The sequence below is a fragment of the Diadema antillarum genome, unplaced genomic scaffold (genome assembly GCF_040938485.1).
Source record: "Diadema antillarum isolate AM-2024a unplaced genomic scaffold, OU_Dant_1.0 seq00000581_RagTag, whole genome shotgun sequence".
Lineage (NCBI taxonomy): Eukaryota > Metazoa > Echinodermata > Echinoidea > Diadematoida > Diadematidae > Diadema > Diadema antillarum.
The window spans coordinates 454,077-469,517 of NW_027271515.1; the positions used below are offsets into that span (position 1 = coordinate 454,077).

General features: G+C 40.9%; 1 protein-coding gene across 1 annotated transcript; it reads left to right on the forward strand.

Annotated features, from left to right (window-relative positions):
- The first annotated feature begins 640 nt into the window (after positions 1 to 640).
- On the forward strand, positions 641 to 12,925 carry LOC139735467 (scavenger receptor cysteine-rich domain-containing protein DMBT1-like). Its single transcript, XM_071646223.1, has 11 exons — positions 641 to 677; positions 2,940 to 3,278; positions 3,580 to 3,918; positions 4,418 to 4,756; positions 5,595 to 5,933; positions 7,371 to 7,679; positions 8,301 to 8,503; positions 9,795 to 9,981; positions 11,159 to 11,352; positions 12,090 to 12,270; positions 12,603 to 12,925. Exons 1-11 carry the CDS (start codon positions 641 to 643, stop codon positions 12,923 to 12,925), a joined length of 2,790 nt encoding a protein of 929 aa, XP_071502324.1.
- The last annotated feature ends 2,516 nt before the right edge of the window (positions 12,926 to 15,441 follow it).

The following is a 15,441-nucleotide window of genomic DNA, read 5'->3' on the forward strand; positions in this document are numbered from 1 at the left end:
GTTTACTACACGACATTTTTTTAAGACAAACTTTTGTTTACAAAATATGTTCATTATCTGTAAATTTCTATTTACGACGTATGATAATACAGTGCGACTACCAGCGTATTGATTGTACGCTGTGATTTGTTTGTGTTTCGTACCTACCGTACCTACCTGTGGGCTGCGGTACGAGCACTTTTTAGCCAACAAGCACGGACGTACACACGGCCGGATGCCAATGCGCAATGCATATGGCGCGTGCCATCATAACACGGCAGTTTAGTGTACTTAAACGTCAGAGCTAGGGATCGATCGGATCATGCAACCAAAGTTTGTTGCAGTGCATGCATATTGGGCTAGCTAGCTACTCAGTATTCAGTTAGCTGACACTACGGCTAAGGCGCTAGGCAAATTCTACTATACGCATACGCTGGCAATGACGTGTTTATTCGCGTCGCCGTCGAGTCGATCAGTGGTCGTAAAATGTCTTGCGCTGAAAGAGAAGGGTTCAACAAACATGGATATCCTTCATCTTCTAAGGTGTTTGCTTCTTCTCCCTGCCATTGTATGCAGTGTGACAGGATCATATACTTGTGAGTTTCTATATTATTTTGTACTTCAAAAGAGAACTGCACTTGTCATTAGATATTTTTCCATCATGTCAGGTTTTAAGAACGCAGTGGGCCAGTGGCAGTGTAACATGTAGTTTATAGACCCCTAGCCATCATGGGCCCTAACAAGTTAGTGTAGCCTACGTGTACGTGTAGGAATATTAAAACGTTTAAACGTCAGGTCTAACAACGGTTTATAGGGTTAGGCTTTTTTTAAAGGCTAACGTTAAAGGGTAATAGAGGGTCTATACTCTAGAATGCCTACACCTACTTTAATCATGTAGAGTCTAGATTTTTAGATCTAGATTCTAGTGCTCTACATTAACATGCAGGAAATAAGTTGACGAGTGTGTAACGTTAGACTGTAGAAATCTAACGTTATTCAACGTGTAACTGTTTAGTGTAACTTAGGTCTAACGTAGGGCCTATTTATTCCTAATACGGTATTGCTAAACTTAGACTTAGATTTGTGTTATCACGAATGACGTAGGCCCTACCACGCTCCACAGTACTACTAACGTTATTCATATAAGAACTCCATTGAAGACTTTCAAATCACAAAGCAGTTAATTTTGATCTCTTGAAAATGTAACTAGCGTCTAGGCCTACCTATCAATTTAATACACAATGGGCGTGTTGTTGGCCTTGCGTGTAGACGCCCTAACCTACTAAGTCTAAGTAACGTTAGCCTAGATGCTAGGCTATACTAGTTAGAATCTAACGTTAGATTGGTGTAGGAAATCTAGACCCTAACCGTTAGATAAGTTGCTACTTCGCCTAGCTAACAGTTATGTAAAATCAACAGCGCTTTTAGGTTCTAGTATCTACTCTCGACAAGTATTTTCAAAATGAAAATTCAACAGTGGTGTAAAGGTGTTCAGTTTATGATTCAGGGGAAGAAAAGATACCGTTGGCATAACAAAAGAAAACAAATTAGACCTAGCTAGGGCTAGGCTAGGCCAGGGCCTTATAAGTTAAGTTTCACTCTTGATAGAGTTTCTTTTTTTTTTCCTTCTTTCCTTTTTTTTTCTTTTTTTTTTTACTTCTCGTTACACATTTTGTCCATCACTGTCTTCATTTTCTACCTCATCACATCATCTCTTTCTCTTACCTTAGTCTTATCGTTTCATACTCGTACTCTCTGCCTGTGGTCTTCACGCAAATCCGTCATTTTTAAGATGCTGCTATTGCTGGTGACTTATGTGCAGTGTACACCCGCTATAACCAACCAAGTTTTAGAATACAGTCGACAGTAGACCATATCTATAGAGTCTAGTAGTATGTGTTATTATAGAGCTGTTCGTTTCATATTTTTCGTTTTATATATTTTTGTTACATATTTCGTTTTAATACAAGGAAGTCAAAGTTTAAGTTCCAAAGTTTATAGTCAATTAAACATCATTACTGCATGTGTACACTTTATACGTTGGGCTATAACAAAATTTCGATGTAGCGAAAAAAAAAAATATGCCTGTCCCGAGGACTAATTATAATTGGATTCGCCTAATATGCAGCACATCAAAGGGCATCTACGTACAGCATTATTATGTTTCAATATAGCCAATAGGACATCATCTGAGCCACCAGAACTACAAAAAACGCAACAAACATCACCCGGTGATAGTGTTTTTCGTTGAAGTTCTTTGTTCATTATACTATAGGACCAACTTACTTAGCATCTGATACCCGATATTCTCTGACAATTTTAGAAACACAACTCCAAATATCTTCGCAACTGAAATATTAGAATCTCATCGACAATCTCGACAGAACAAGTGAAGACGTTATGCCGTGTTGATATCACCTCAGTTATAATGGCAGCTGTTTGGAATCCTATTGGAATATATTCCATTTCGATGGAATTCGTAGCACAAATAATTATTATCTTCGGAGGATGATTACTATAGAGCCACTACTATAAGTATCTTATAAAATGCTGCCTGCATTTCGAGCTCTAATGCGTCATGCAATGTCCCTTTGTCGTGGGTAGAGCGGAAAGCACTGAAGTTTAATGGTTAACACAGAGATGCCAACCATACTCACAGATAATTATTATTTCTTTTTCTTTTTTTTTTTGTTGTTGCAGTAATTGAACTGTTTGTGTGTATGTGTGTTTGCCAAACATGCTGCAGATTTCATGAAAAATACTATTTCCACCATATTATATTACTACACATGCCTATTCAAGGAGAGCTCACATACTGCTTTTCCTCGAAAATATGCCGCATTCTTTCGACCCTGAAAATACTGCAATGCTGTTTAGGAGGTTAACATCCCTGTTGAATTACCACACTAGTAATGAATTTCCATTAGAACTAATAACTCAAAATCAAATACCCTTTATAGATGTTCCGTCCACAAGGCAGCCTAGTGTTTTCCGAATCCGGCTTGTTGGAGGGTCCAATGTCAGAGAAGGACGTGTCGAACTTTACTACAACGGAACATGGGGAACAGTCTGTGACGATAGGTGGAGCCTAGCCGAGGCTGAGGTTGCGTGTCGGATGTTGGGGTATTCAGGGGCAGAGGAGGCCCATGATCGGGCCGAGTTTGGTGAGGGAGAGGGTCCCATCATCATGGACAATGTGTACTGTTTGGGCAACGAGGAAAGTCTCGAAGACTGCTTACACAACGGCTTTTTGACACATGACTGTTATCACAATGAAGACGCCGGTGTGACGTGTTCGGGTAAGTCTTCGTTTTCAGTAAAGTACTCTGTCTCTGTCTGAACAGTATGTTGCGATAGTGAATTTTATTTGATTTCTTTCACAATTTTTGGAATCATGATAACAATAATGACAAGTAAAGCTCAGTTAGCTTCCCTTTCAAAGGTGGATATTAGTGATTGTATGATGTGCAGTCTAGGGAATATAAATCAAACTGATGTCTTGTCCAGAGGAGGGAAATAAATGTACCTTCCCATTAGTGCTGGGATTCTTGGAAGTTTAACATGACATGTATCTTCGCTGTGATCACACAAATCCAACAGGAACTGATGTAGCTGAGATTGAGGTAGAGGTACGACTTGCAGACGGAAGAAGTGGTCGCGAAGGTCGGGTCGAGGTCAACTACAACGGCACATGGTGCACGGTGTGTGACGACGGCTGGGACTACAGAGACGCTCGCGTTGTATGTCGGATGTTGGGATTCCCGGACGCAGCGATGGCTCTCTCGGGCGCACACTTTGGTCCCGGATTCGGGACCATCCTACTTGATGACGTCAGTTGTTACGGTGGTGAGGCTAACCTGCTGTCCTGTTGGCATCGGGGAACCTACCAACATGACTGTGATCATTCCGAGGACGCATCAGTTGTCTGTGCGAGGAAAGGTATAACGTACCTTTCTAGACATTACTTGAACATGTAGGTCACCTTGATGAAATAACAGAACAAAAAAATTAGACGACTAAATTATCACAATGATGCTACAGTACAATCCTTCATAGTTTAGATGCAAGAATGAGTCAACCCTCTCAGACGACTTTGATATCGTCGTATCTGAATACACACTACATTGTACGAAGCAATGTGTTAATTATTTGAGATCAAGATCTCTGTCTCTAACCCTCTTTCTCTCCCATTATTTGAGGGAATTCGATATCGTCCACTTAGTTTCTTATTGAAGAGGGAACCATTCATTTGCTCGCCTCCGTCCAATCAAGAGCTGAATCTCTTTCCCCGTGCATAAAGTAGCAGACATTTATTGCTTGAAAAGAGTGATATTTTCGTGAATCTGCTTTGAGAGAACACAAGCACTTGTGCTACCTGTAGATACTCTGGTCCCTCTACTTTCGTTTTGACCACTTCCTCCCTTTTCTCCCATCCTAGTGCGGCTGAGCAGGGTTAATTCTTACTACCAGGGAGTGGTCGAAATCTACTTCGACGGCACGTGGAATTCGATCTGCGATGACGACTGGGACATCATCGATGCCGGCGTGGTGTGTCGCATGTTGGGCTTTCTCGGCGCGGAGGAAGCAATCAGCCTAGAGCGATTGGAGGGCACCTTAGGCAGGATTCTCCTCGACCACATACAATGTGACCCAGAGGACGAGGACATCCTTGACTGCTCCCATAGCGGGTTGTTCGGCCATAACTGTGCGCGCCGCAAGATTGCTGGTGTTGTGTGCTCGCAGGAAGTTAGAGACATATCCCGGATGCATTCATCAAGTATTAACCGTGTTTGAATTTTATAGATCATGTTGCAGGTGACACGACATTCGCTCCTGCGACAATTGCTCCTGTCTTATTTTCTCCAAGGATTTAGGGTTAGGGGTTAAGGTTGTGATAGGGTTGTAGATTTAGTTTGATGTTAGGATTAGGATTATGGTAAGAGTTATATTTGTGGGTAGGTTTTATGTTTGGCTTAACGTGCAGGTACTTCGTGGGAGCATTTGTCGCAGGGGCAAATGTCATGGAACCCATGTTGCAACTTATCAGTTTGACCGTAGTACACGTACTATTGCTAAAGTCCATGTAGACATCATAGCCTAGAATTAAACATGCAGTTTTACTCTGTCTCTTTATGTACAATACGAATTGTTATACCATGACGACGATGTAGTGGCTTCTTCTCTGTCTTACAACATACGCACCTCATATGAAACCTTTTCAAACTCATAGTGAGACATGTACTTCAAGATGAGATTGACCTCGATGAGGGGGGCTATAGCTCTCACTGCTTTTCTTTGGTGAAAGAAAGCAAGTAACAAATCATCCAAGTCTGTAGTATTCTTGTTTCCAGATGGAATTTAGCCTCCTTATTCTACTGAAAGAGATCTTCTCCTCCCCAGTCATGCAATCAGATCGCCCATGAAAGTACTGTTCTTCCTTCTCTAAACCTTCATGTACTTTTCAGCATCTTCTCATTTAGACCAGTTTAGAAATCCTGGCATGTAGACTACCTCGAACCATTGCGATGTTTGTCGAATGTCCACATGCTTAACGTACTGCAAAAATGAATGACACACTATCTGCTGGCACATTGCATGTATAATTAATCTAACAGGAATTGGTATAGCTGAGATCGAGCTAGACGTACGACTAGCCGACGGAAGCAGTGACCGGGAAGGTCGAGTGGAGATCAACTACAACGGCACGTGGAGCACGGTGTGTGACGACGGCTGGGATTACAGGGCCGCTAGCGTTGTATGTCGGATGTTGGGATTCCCGGACGCAGCGATGGCTCTCTCGGGCGCACACTTTGGTCCCGGATCCGGTACCATCCTACTTGATGATGTTAGTTGTTACGGTGACGAGGCTAACCTGCTAATCTGCTGGAATTCAGGACTCTACCAAAACGATTGTGACCATTCAGAGGACGCGTCAGTCATCTGTGCGAGGAGGGGTAAGCTCAACACATCCTCATTGCTACATTAATTTACGTAACGTTTGGCTCCAAGAATGTTGATACTTAATCATTTTGAGTACTACATTCTAGCTGCCGAAGTCACAGTTAGGGAATTTTCCCCTTTGTCGCAATCATGATTTTCAAAGACACCATTTAAAGGAAAAAATGGAATACGTGATCATCAGAGTAAATGGACTGGTAGTATACAAATGATGCACAGGACAGAGTGGATCGGTGAGAATTGGATGCGCGAGTTAAACTTTGGAACTGTTTTAAACCAACGAGCGCAGCGAGTGGGTTTTATAGACTGTTCCAAAGTTAAACGAGAACATCCATTTCTCACTGATCCACGAAATAGGCCTGTGCATCATTTGTGCTATTCTCATGGTCGGACATCCGGGTATTTTGCGTGTCACGGGGTCATGGATAGCGTTGGAGTGAAAACAAACCACTCGCGTGAGCCTGGAGTGAACGCTGTACGTGTTTTCTGCCGGGGCGCCCCGCGAGCATAGCGCTAGCGCAAGCTGGTACTGTAGCTGTGCGGGTGGCAGGATTAGGCCCTAGGCCTACTCTAAATTAGGCCCTACCCTAAGTACTACAGTACTAACGTTAGACCTACCTGAAGTTTCTATGAGGCACTAAGTAAGCGTAGATATCGGGGTAGGGCCTACTCAAAGAGGTTCTACTGCACATCTGGCCATTTTGTCGGGTCGTTGATCCAGAGTCCTGCCGCGATTTCATACGGGCACAGGTCCAGTCCGGCCGCCTTAAACTTGGCAAAATACCGGGACCGATCGATCGACAGGATCCAGATTTTTAGAATATTGCTGGCAAGACATGATGCATGTATCTCATGAATGATGGCACAAATGACAAAATGAATAATGAAAAACAGTCCCCATGTCTGATCGAGCTGCGTAGAGTTGCACATAAATTATACACGTCGCACATGCACAGCATGCAGTCAGTATGCGCGCATTATGCAGGCTTAGCGCTTGCAAGCTGTTTGTTTTCACTCCAGTCAACCGGAAGTGACGTGTAGCCGACCGCAAGAATAAAGTGGGCCCGTAAATTCATGAAATGGTACAACAATTTTCCCCATCATGCGTCCGGTACACCCACTACACTATACAAGACTTGAGCCTTGCTTTCGGATTTTACCGGACGCATGGCTCAGTGTGGATCAGTAAAAATCAGTGCATAAAAATTGACCAATCAGGTTGCAGAGATTCCAAAGCTTATTTTATGATATAGGTTGTCACAGAATCGCTGATAGTTTATGTCATGGCAATCCGTATAGAACATTAATTTGGAACATTAGGCCTCCTTTTCACTTGATGTGAGTTTATATTAATGAAAATACATTTAGTTCGACATTCTTCATTTCACTCACACACTCAAAACACGAGGAAACATTGTTTTATTTCTATTCAGTGCGGCTGGTTGGAAGTACTTCGGATTATCAGGGTACGGTCGAACTCTACTACGACGGCGAGTGGAATTCAGTATGCGATGACGGATGGGACCTCGTCGATGCCGGCGTGGTGTGTCGCATGCTGGGATTTCCTGGTGTAGAGGAAGCACCGGACTTGGCACAATTTGGTAACGGTTCGGGCCAGATTCTTTTAGATGAGGTTCAATGTGTGGAGGGGAATGAAGACATCTTTGAGTGCGTCCACAATGGAATGTTTATCCATGACTGCACGCACAGCGAGGATGCTGGTGTGGTTTGTTCACAAGAAGGTATGCCTGTCAAAACTATATAATTTACATACCGGTATAGTCAGTCCGTTATACGGACCGGTAGAGTTACATGTGCTTCCTAAATCAAAAAGCCGGTACAATTGTTAGACGTACGAGTTTTGCCGACAAAAAAAAAAAAAAAGTAACATCGCTGTCTTCTGGCGAAATAATATAAGGTTTCCATGATACGATCCTTGGTGAAAAAATAACCTTCCAGCTTTATAGATACCAGTCTTCCTCCGAGAATTCGCGAGAAGCCGACGTAAATGTCACTACTAAGAAAATAATTCTATTTTACCTGCTAAATTTAAAAGCTGTAAAGACTCCTTCAGCTAGAAGATTGACAAGAATAATTTCTCCTACAATCACTTTCCCAGTATTCATCCTGGCGCATACAAAATTATGTGCTTTCTTTATGAAGTGTCAGAAAATGTCATGACAACGAAACTAACGTCATGCATAAGTTATTCAAACCGTCAGATGTGCTGTGCGGTCGATTTCACCTTTTTGACATTATAGAAGTGATTACTACCGCGGCTTCGGTCTGGAATCGCTTGAGTCAATCCTCTGCGTTCGAATTAATGCTTCATAATTTCTTGATCTTCACTCAAACCACCATAGATCATTTCGTAGACGGCGATCTACAATTGCTTCCCTCCCTCCGCCAGTCCCAGTGGACGCGGCCATACGCAGGCGTGGTCCTTGTATTCTCGGGTTCATCGTCGTCGTGGGGCAGGTTCTGCGCCGATACCTGGTCGCAGGAGAATTCAGATGTCGCCTGCAAGCAGCTTGGATTCCACGGCGCCTCCGAAGGGACCTCACCTGTATGTTGCCAAGCTTCATCGATTTTGATGCCACATGTTATTGATGTATATCTAATCTATGTACAGAGCCCGTAACATGAGTAGGTTTCAAATCTTGTGCGTTACAGTGATTACCTTGGATAACCCTATTAAGCCCAATCTAGTTTGACCCAAGGCCCAAGGGGGGCACGTGCCGCCCATGTAACTTTTCTATTATTGCATGTATCATCGTCATATTTGACACATGGGTAGAGCAGCTCATACTCTACATGACCGTACATTTGAATTTTCTCAAGGTCACCCATGGAGGGTGCTATTCACAAAAATATAGAGAAATACATAGGAAATATCCTAAAAACATGATTTTTCTGTAAATTTCTTTATCCTCAGTAAATATGTCTTATTATAGACCAATCATTTTCATATTTGCCACAAATGATAAGCAGGTGTAATCTTATTATTTGCTATGGTTGAAATTTCTCAAGGTCACCACATGGGGGCGCTATTCACAACATAAAGAAATACATTATGAGACCTGTGATGAAATGTTTTTGGATAGGTACATGTTTTGTTATTACATTTCATATTTGCATAATATTGGAATTTTGAGTTTGCAGATTGATAATATGATAAACTAATGATATTACAGGGATAACCTGGGTGAAGGAATCAAAATGACACAAAATAGAAGGGTAATCTTTGGAAAATACTGTTGTTTTCAGTTATCCATATTACATCTATTGTCTTATGCCTTTGTCACATAAAAACAGGAAATAATAAGAAAAACATTTCAAGACCATAATTACTTCACATTTTGCTTCTTCAGCAAATTTCAGCCAAGAAACGCCCATTTCATACAGTCATTGTAATATTGTTACTACTGTTATTGAAACTGGAACAGAAAGAAAAGACGCAAAATCTGACTGACATGGTTGTTAGTTTATGGTTGCCATGGCAACCAGCAATATCAAATAAAGCTAAATTATATATCAAAATGTTTGCAATAAGATCTTAGGAAAAGTCACAAAATTTGCTTGAAATTGGATGAAGGGCAAAGGAGTGGCAAATGAAAATCTGGTAGGGGGCACAATGTGCCCCCCCCCCCCCCTTGGGCTTTGTAGGGTTAACATAAATAAAAACAACCGAATCACTTGCGGCGACTGGCTATTGTGTACCGGAAACCCCAACTGGTAACATGGAAATTCAATTGTAATCGATATAGCTTGAACTTAAAATGGTGTTCAACGTTTTGTCTCAATGCAAATTATTTACCTCCGATTGTTTAGTCGAGTGTTATTTTCTGACATATCAGGACGACATCGATTCCGATGCTAGCCTGTGGACGAGCTATATTAGCGATGTCCAGTGCGGAGGCTGGGAATCCAGTCTCAGAGAGTGCCGACACACGTGGTCTCAAGACGGAAACAATATCACGTGCCACAGCAACGAGTTGGCCAAGATAGCATGTCATGACGAACTCATCAGGGGACTTCCCGAAGGTTAGTGATCTCTCGTTATTGCGTTCCGACAAAATGTCATAATCACTGATTTCTTTCCTAGTTTTTTCGACTACTTGATACTATGCCTATCAAACTTACAACAATTTTGTCATAATTTATATTAAACACAATAATTTGAAACAAGATAATGCGCACACATGATTTCGCAAAATACACATGTAATTGAAAATCTTGCATTTATATGACAGCCTTTCAAATGTTTATAGATGGAATCTGTCCATACGGCTGCAATATTTGCTTGTCACATTCGATCTGGCATACCGACTTGAAGTCTTAACAATTTTGTACTGATTGTTTAGAAAAACTAGCATCATAAAATAATGAAACTATAATTTTAGGTTTGACATCCGCTATGTGATAAGCTGATATTTGAGATACAACGTAAGTTTCTCTTGCGTGTCTCCTTTTTCCTCCTTAAAGGACAAGTTCACCTTCATAAACATAAGGATTGAGAGAATGCAACAATATTAGTAGAACACATCAGTGAAAGTTTGAGGAAAATTGGACAATCGATGCAAAAGTTATGAATTTTTAAAATTTTTGTGTTGGAACCGCTGGATGAGGAGACTACTACAGCTTGTGAGTCATATGCGTACAACAGTATAAAGAAAATGTAAAGAAAATTCAACATATTTTCACTTTTTTCGCATAATAAAAGAGCACTTGACTTGACTCTTTCTAAAGGCAGGGGGAATAATATTACCCATAACATTTGTCGGTAACGAGTCGAGGGAATGTGTACTTTTTGCAAAAGATGAAATTTTGTGAAATTCTCTTTATATTTTCGTTATATTGTTGTACGCATGTGACATCTAAGTTATTCACACACTGCAGTAGTCTTCTCATCCAGCGGTTACTGAACAAAAACTTCAAAAATTCATAACTTTTGAACGGATTGTCCAATTTCCTCAAACTTTCAATGATGTGTTCTACTAATATTGCTACATTTTCTCAATCCTTATGTTTATGAAGGTGAACTTGTCCTTTAAGTATGAGCAACGATACGTTTACATGTACGTATATAATGAACATACACATCATCATCTTGTCGAGATATTAGACGTGTTTTGCACTTATAGTTTTAAGTCATTCTGAAACTATCATTTGCCCACTGGTAAAATAAGTGTTTCACCTGCATTTCCCTCCTAATCCTCAGAGCACTGGGAAGGCGACGGGGAAATGCAAATGGAAATTCCAAACTGCTTGTCGGATGGTGCATCTTACGAAGGCGCGCTCTTGGTGCAATATGCCGAGAGTTGGGGAGCGGTGTGCGCTGATAGCTGGTCCAAGGCAAACGCCGACGTCGCCTGCAGACAGCTGGACTTCGGTGGGGCAAACGCATATCCTGCGGTACGATAGAATTGTGTTGTATTTATAGTAATCTACACAGGAAGCGTGAGGTTAATACATCACCCTTGCGAATAAACAAACGAATACATCACCAACGGATTTAACTTCAAACGTTTTGACTTTTTCTCGTATCTCGGATGTCTTTCCATTGTTGGAAAAAAAAAAAATGTGAAGTTATGTTTACATGATCTCCTTTTCTCTTCTGACTATCATTCAGAATCAAAGTGCAACATCTACCTGTTTAGAAATCATGTAGAGTCTTGAGTAGTGACATTCATCTGCACATAAATAGATGAAGAAAAAGTGTTTGGGTGAATCTGTTTTCCATTGATTTTATGCGCTCTTAATGTGATGCAATGATAGCAAAAGGTATTCACATAATATGAAATTTATATGGCCCTTACTACAAACACGTTTCAAGCACTAACTGACTAAGTTGATTACAACAAATATAGAAGCATGGAAGTAGGTAAAGTACAGATTAAACACACAAAAACAAATCACTTCAAATAAAAAAGAAAATAGCCTAGATTACAATAGATAAGATGAGATATACGGTAGGGTTCCCAATAAGCAACAAACATGACAAAGATCGGTTTAGAGCAAGAATTCTCCAGCTTCATCAGATTTCAGCTACATTTTTTTTTTGTCATTTTGTGCCGTTGTATTCAGTAGTTATGAAAGCTTTACATTTACTCTTGAAACTCAACTTTCATCTAATGTATTTGGATTGGCAGGGTAATATAGATTTAGACATTGGTTCACGGAGGATCATGCTAAACAATATCGAATGCGATGGTTGGGAAACGACACTGGTCGACTGCCGCCACTCCGGGCTGGGAAACCCCGACAATCACTGTCAGAGCGAAGAGATAGCTGTCGTCTCGTGTTACGTCCCAGGCCAAAAGGATCTAAATCGTGAGTATTTTTGTCATAATTTAAGCAATGATACGATTCAGTCATGATTATCAGCAGCTAAGTGTACGTTATTCTCTCGATAAAAATCCCTCAGATTACATTGTCAATTAGAAATAGGGCCCTACTCAGAGATGGTGAAGTTTTGCTGTGCCATCTTGAACCAGTGCTGATAAATGTGAAGTTTGAGCTTCCAATCTAAACAGTATTGTTATGTTAATCAAACCGAGTACAACACTGAAGGCTAAAACAGCATATACCACGTATACTATAATCCCTAGATAATCCTTCAATCACAAGCATATCCTGTTTTGTGTTGATTACCTAAATTCCAGGCTTGTACAAAGACATCCTCCTCTACACACTCCCAGTCATATTCGTGGGGATCTTCATTTTGTCAGTCTATAAAATTGTGAGAGTCCACGGTCGTTACGCGGCTTCCCAGCAAACAGGTACCAGCAGTCGAGAACATGGCCCGGACATGCAACACGATCTCACTGTCAGCTCGTCAATATCTCAACATTCACACCAGCCTACGCCAGAACCCAAAGTCATAACTGTAGCTCCACGTCAACTTCCGTCATCCTTGTCACTCGTGTCCGAAGAAGCACTAGAAGTACGGTCTTACACTAGTGAACAATCTGGAGCTACCGGGTAAATTTAAACTTTGTGTCCAGTATTCCGTGGTTACGGTTTTTGCGGTGACCATTCGCAGCAGTCCTCCGGTCCTCCGGTACCTGTTTCTCGGCTAAAACGAACGTAGCCCACCATCCTCCAGTAGATCTGTACCGGCCCTCCAACATCTGTCGAGGTATCCGATCCTGTGGCTTCCCCAAGCTTGGGATGGGTGGACACACAACCAGGAACAGGTCTACCGGGGGCAGTTCTAGCTACCACATGAGATCGCAATGACGCAAACTCAGAGCAAACGACGACGGTCGAATCATGAACCATTTTTGGAACTCTGAGACATTTTTTCCCCGAAAAAGGAGAAAAGTTATGAAGTTACGACGCAATTGCTGTTGAAGCTTCCAACCACTGCAATCTGAACTGCAGGGAATAATTTTCCTGGTATTGCATAGCAATTTGCTATGCATTTTGTTATGACTGCTATACAAAATGTCATTTGCATAGCAGTTTTATTACATAGACATGTGTACCATTTTGTTGAAAATGTATGTCCATCAACAATAATTGCTATTTAATTTCGAGGTGGAAAATTGTTCCCTGGAACTGTGGTATATGTTCCCGATTGAAGATTTCAGATGATATGTGTCATATTCATGACTATTGAATTCGAAATATATGATGCCACAATTTGAGTTGCCATCAGTACGTCATGGCATAATTGCACTGTCAGAATTTACGGCTGAGCACTCATGATGTCAGTCTTTACATTTACTTGTGTATAAATTTGTCTGGAGTTTTTATTCAGTGGTATTGATATTAATCAAGACTATATGACAGTCACTTGCACACTAAATACATAAGATTATCATACGTTTCAAAAAGCGTTACACCTTGTAAAAAAAATAAAATAAAAATTAAGGTGCAAGGATTACGTTCATTATTACTACACAATGGTAGTCTGGCCCCGTGGCTTCTATTACAATCAATAGTCAACGAATGAAACGAGTCAAGGGAGAAAAAATCGTTTACTCAGACTTGTGTAGGAACGATATTTGCGAGTTTTGAGTGACAGTAATTATACTAACTACGGTGTAGGTTTAAGTCTGACTGGTTATAATGTTTAATGCCGCTGCTACGGTTTTAAACTTGCTATCATTGTTCACTGCAGTAAACTGCTCTGGGGAATATTTCATCAAGCTTTGCACAACATTTGGTGTATATACAATGATGTACATGTGTTAACTTTTTTATGCCTCCGCCCGAAGGGTGCCGGAGGCATTATGTTTTCGGGTTGTCCGTCCGTCCGTCCGTACGTCCATACTCCATACGTCCGTCCGTCTCCATTTGTTTACGCGATAACTTGAGTAATATTGAGTGGAATTAACTTTACCATACTTGGGCCAAGTATAAAGTATGATGGGGCAACTACTTGATTATATTTTGTTTGAAATCGGCCAGAGGTCAAAGGTCAAGGTCAAATAATAAAATTGTATTCTGCAGAGAAAGTTTCAGGTCTTGAGGTCAAAGGTCAGGTGAAAATGTTAAAATGTTACTTTTTTCTCCATATCTCGCAAATGGTTCATGATATCTTCATGGAACTTCGTACATATGCATGTACTGACTGGCAGGGATCTTATAGAGAATTTAGGCGTCAAGGTCAACTCCTCAAAATGTCACTATTTCCCTCATATTTATGCAATGCTTGCTGGATTTTTCTCGAAACTTAATGTATACATGTATTACCTAATGGAGATTCCCTTGGAAATTTCCTGACAAAAGGTCAAAGGTCAAAGCTCAAATGAAAGTGCTATATTTCACTTTTTCCTCCATGTCTTGAAAGTGACTCAAGGTATCATGAAACTTAGTACAAGTACATATTCATGCATGTTCTACCTGACAGTGATTCTCTTGGGAATTTTAGGGTCATCTGGTCAAAGGTCAAGGGTCAAAGGCCAGGCTAAAATGCAAAATTGTTTTCTATTTAATACTGACATTACACTTTTTCTTCATACCTTGAAAATTACTCAATGCATAAACTTATGAAAGGGTCAAAAGTCAAGTAAAAATCCTCAAATCCCCAAATACATGTACCTGCACTCTTAGACAATATAGCAAACCTAGTTCAAGGAAAGTGAACATTCAACACATTTGTGACAAACCTTTTGCCACTTATGTGAAACTGTCATCACACATTGTCAAGACATTGTACTATAGACCTATCAGGAGAACCATGCATCATGGCGGAGGCATGCTAGTCGCCAATTTCTAGTTTTTACATATTTCTGTTATAAATCTATGACTATGTAAACATCTAAGATTAGAAGTGTCGGGATGTTGTAGTTTAAAGTAGAGCATGGCTGGCAAAACCGGGGATGGGGCACCCCCATTTGTTTTTTTCTGAAGAAGATATACCACTTTTTTTTTTTGCTCCCCCCCCCCCCTCCCCCCTTTGCTTTGCTGTTTGTCAGGCGATGTCAGTAAAGAAGTGTCACCCAAAAGTGTAACGACCTTTTATTCTTTCTTTCTTGCTTGTCAGTCGATGTA

Bases quoted from the DNA above. Each gene is read 5' to 3' on its own strand.
- LOC139735467 (XM_071646223.1), top strand. From the start codon at position 641: ATGTCAGGTTTTAAGAACGCAGTGGGCCAGTGGCAGT. The intron at 8,504-9,794 runs GTATGTTGCCAA...CTGACATATCAG, and splicing joins CCTCCGAAGGGACCTCACCT to GACGACATCGATTCCGATGC. The intron at 12,271-12,602 runs GTGAGTATTTTT...CCTAAATTCCAG, and splicing joins AGGCCAAAAGGATCTAAATC to GCTTGTACAAAGACATCCTC.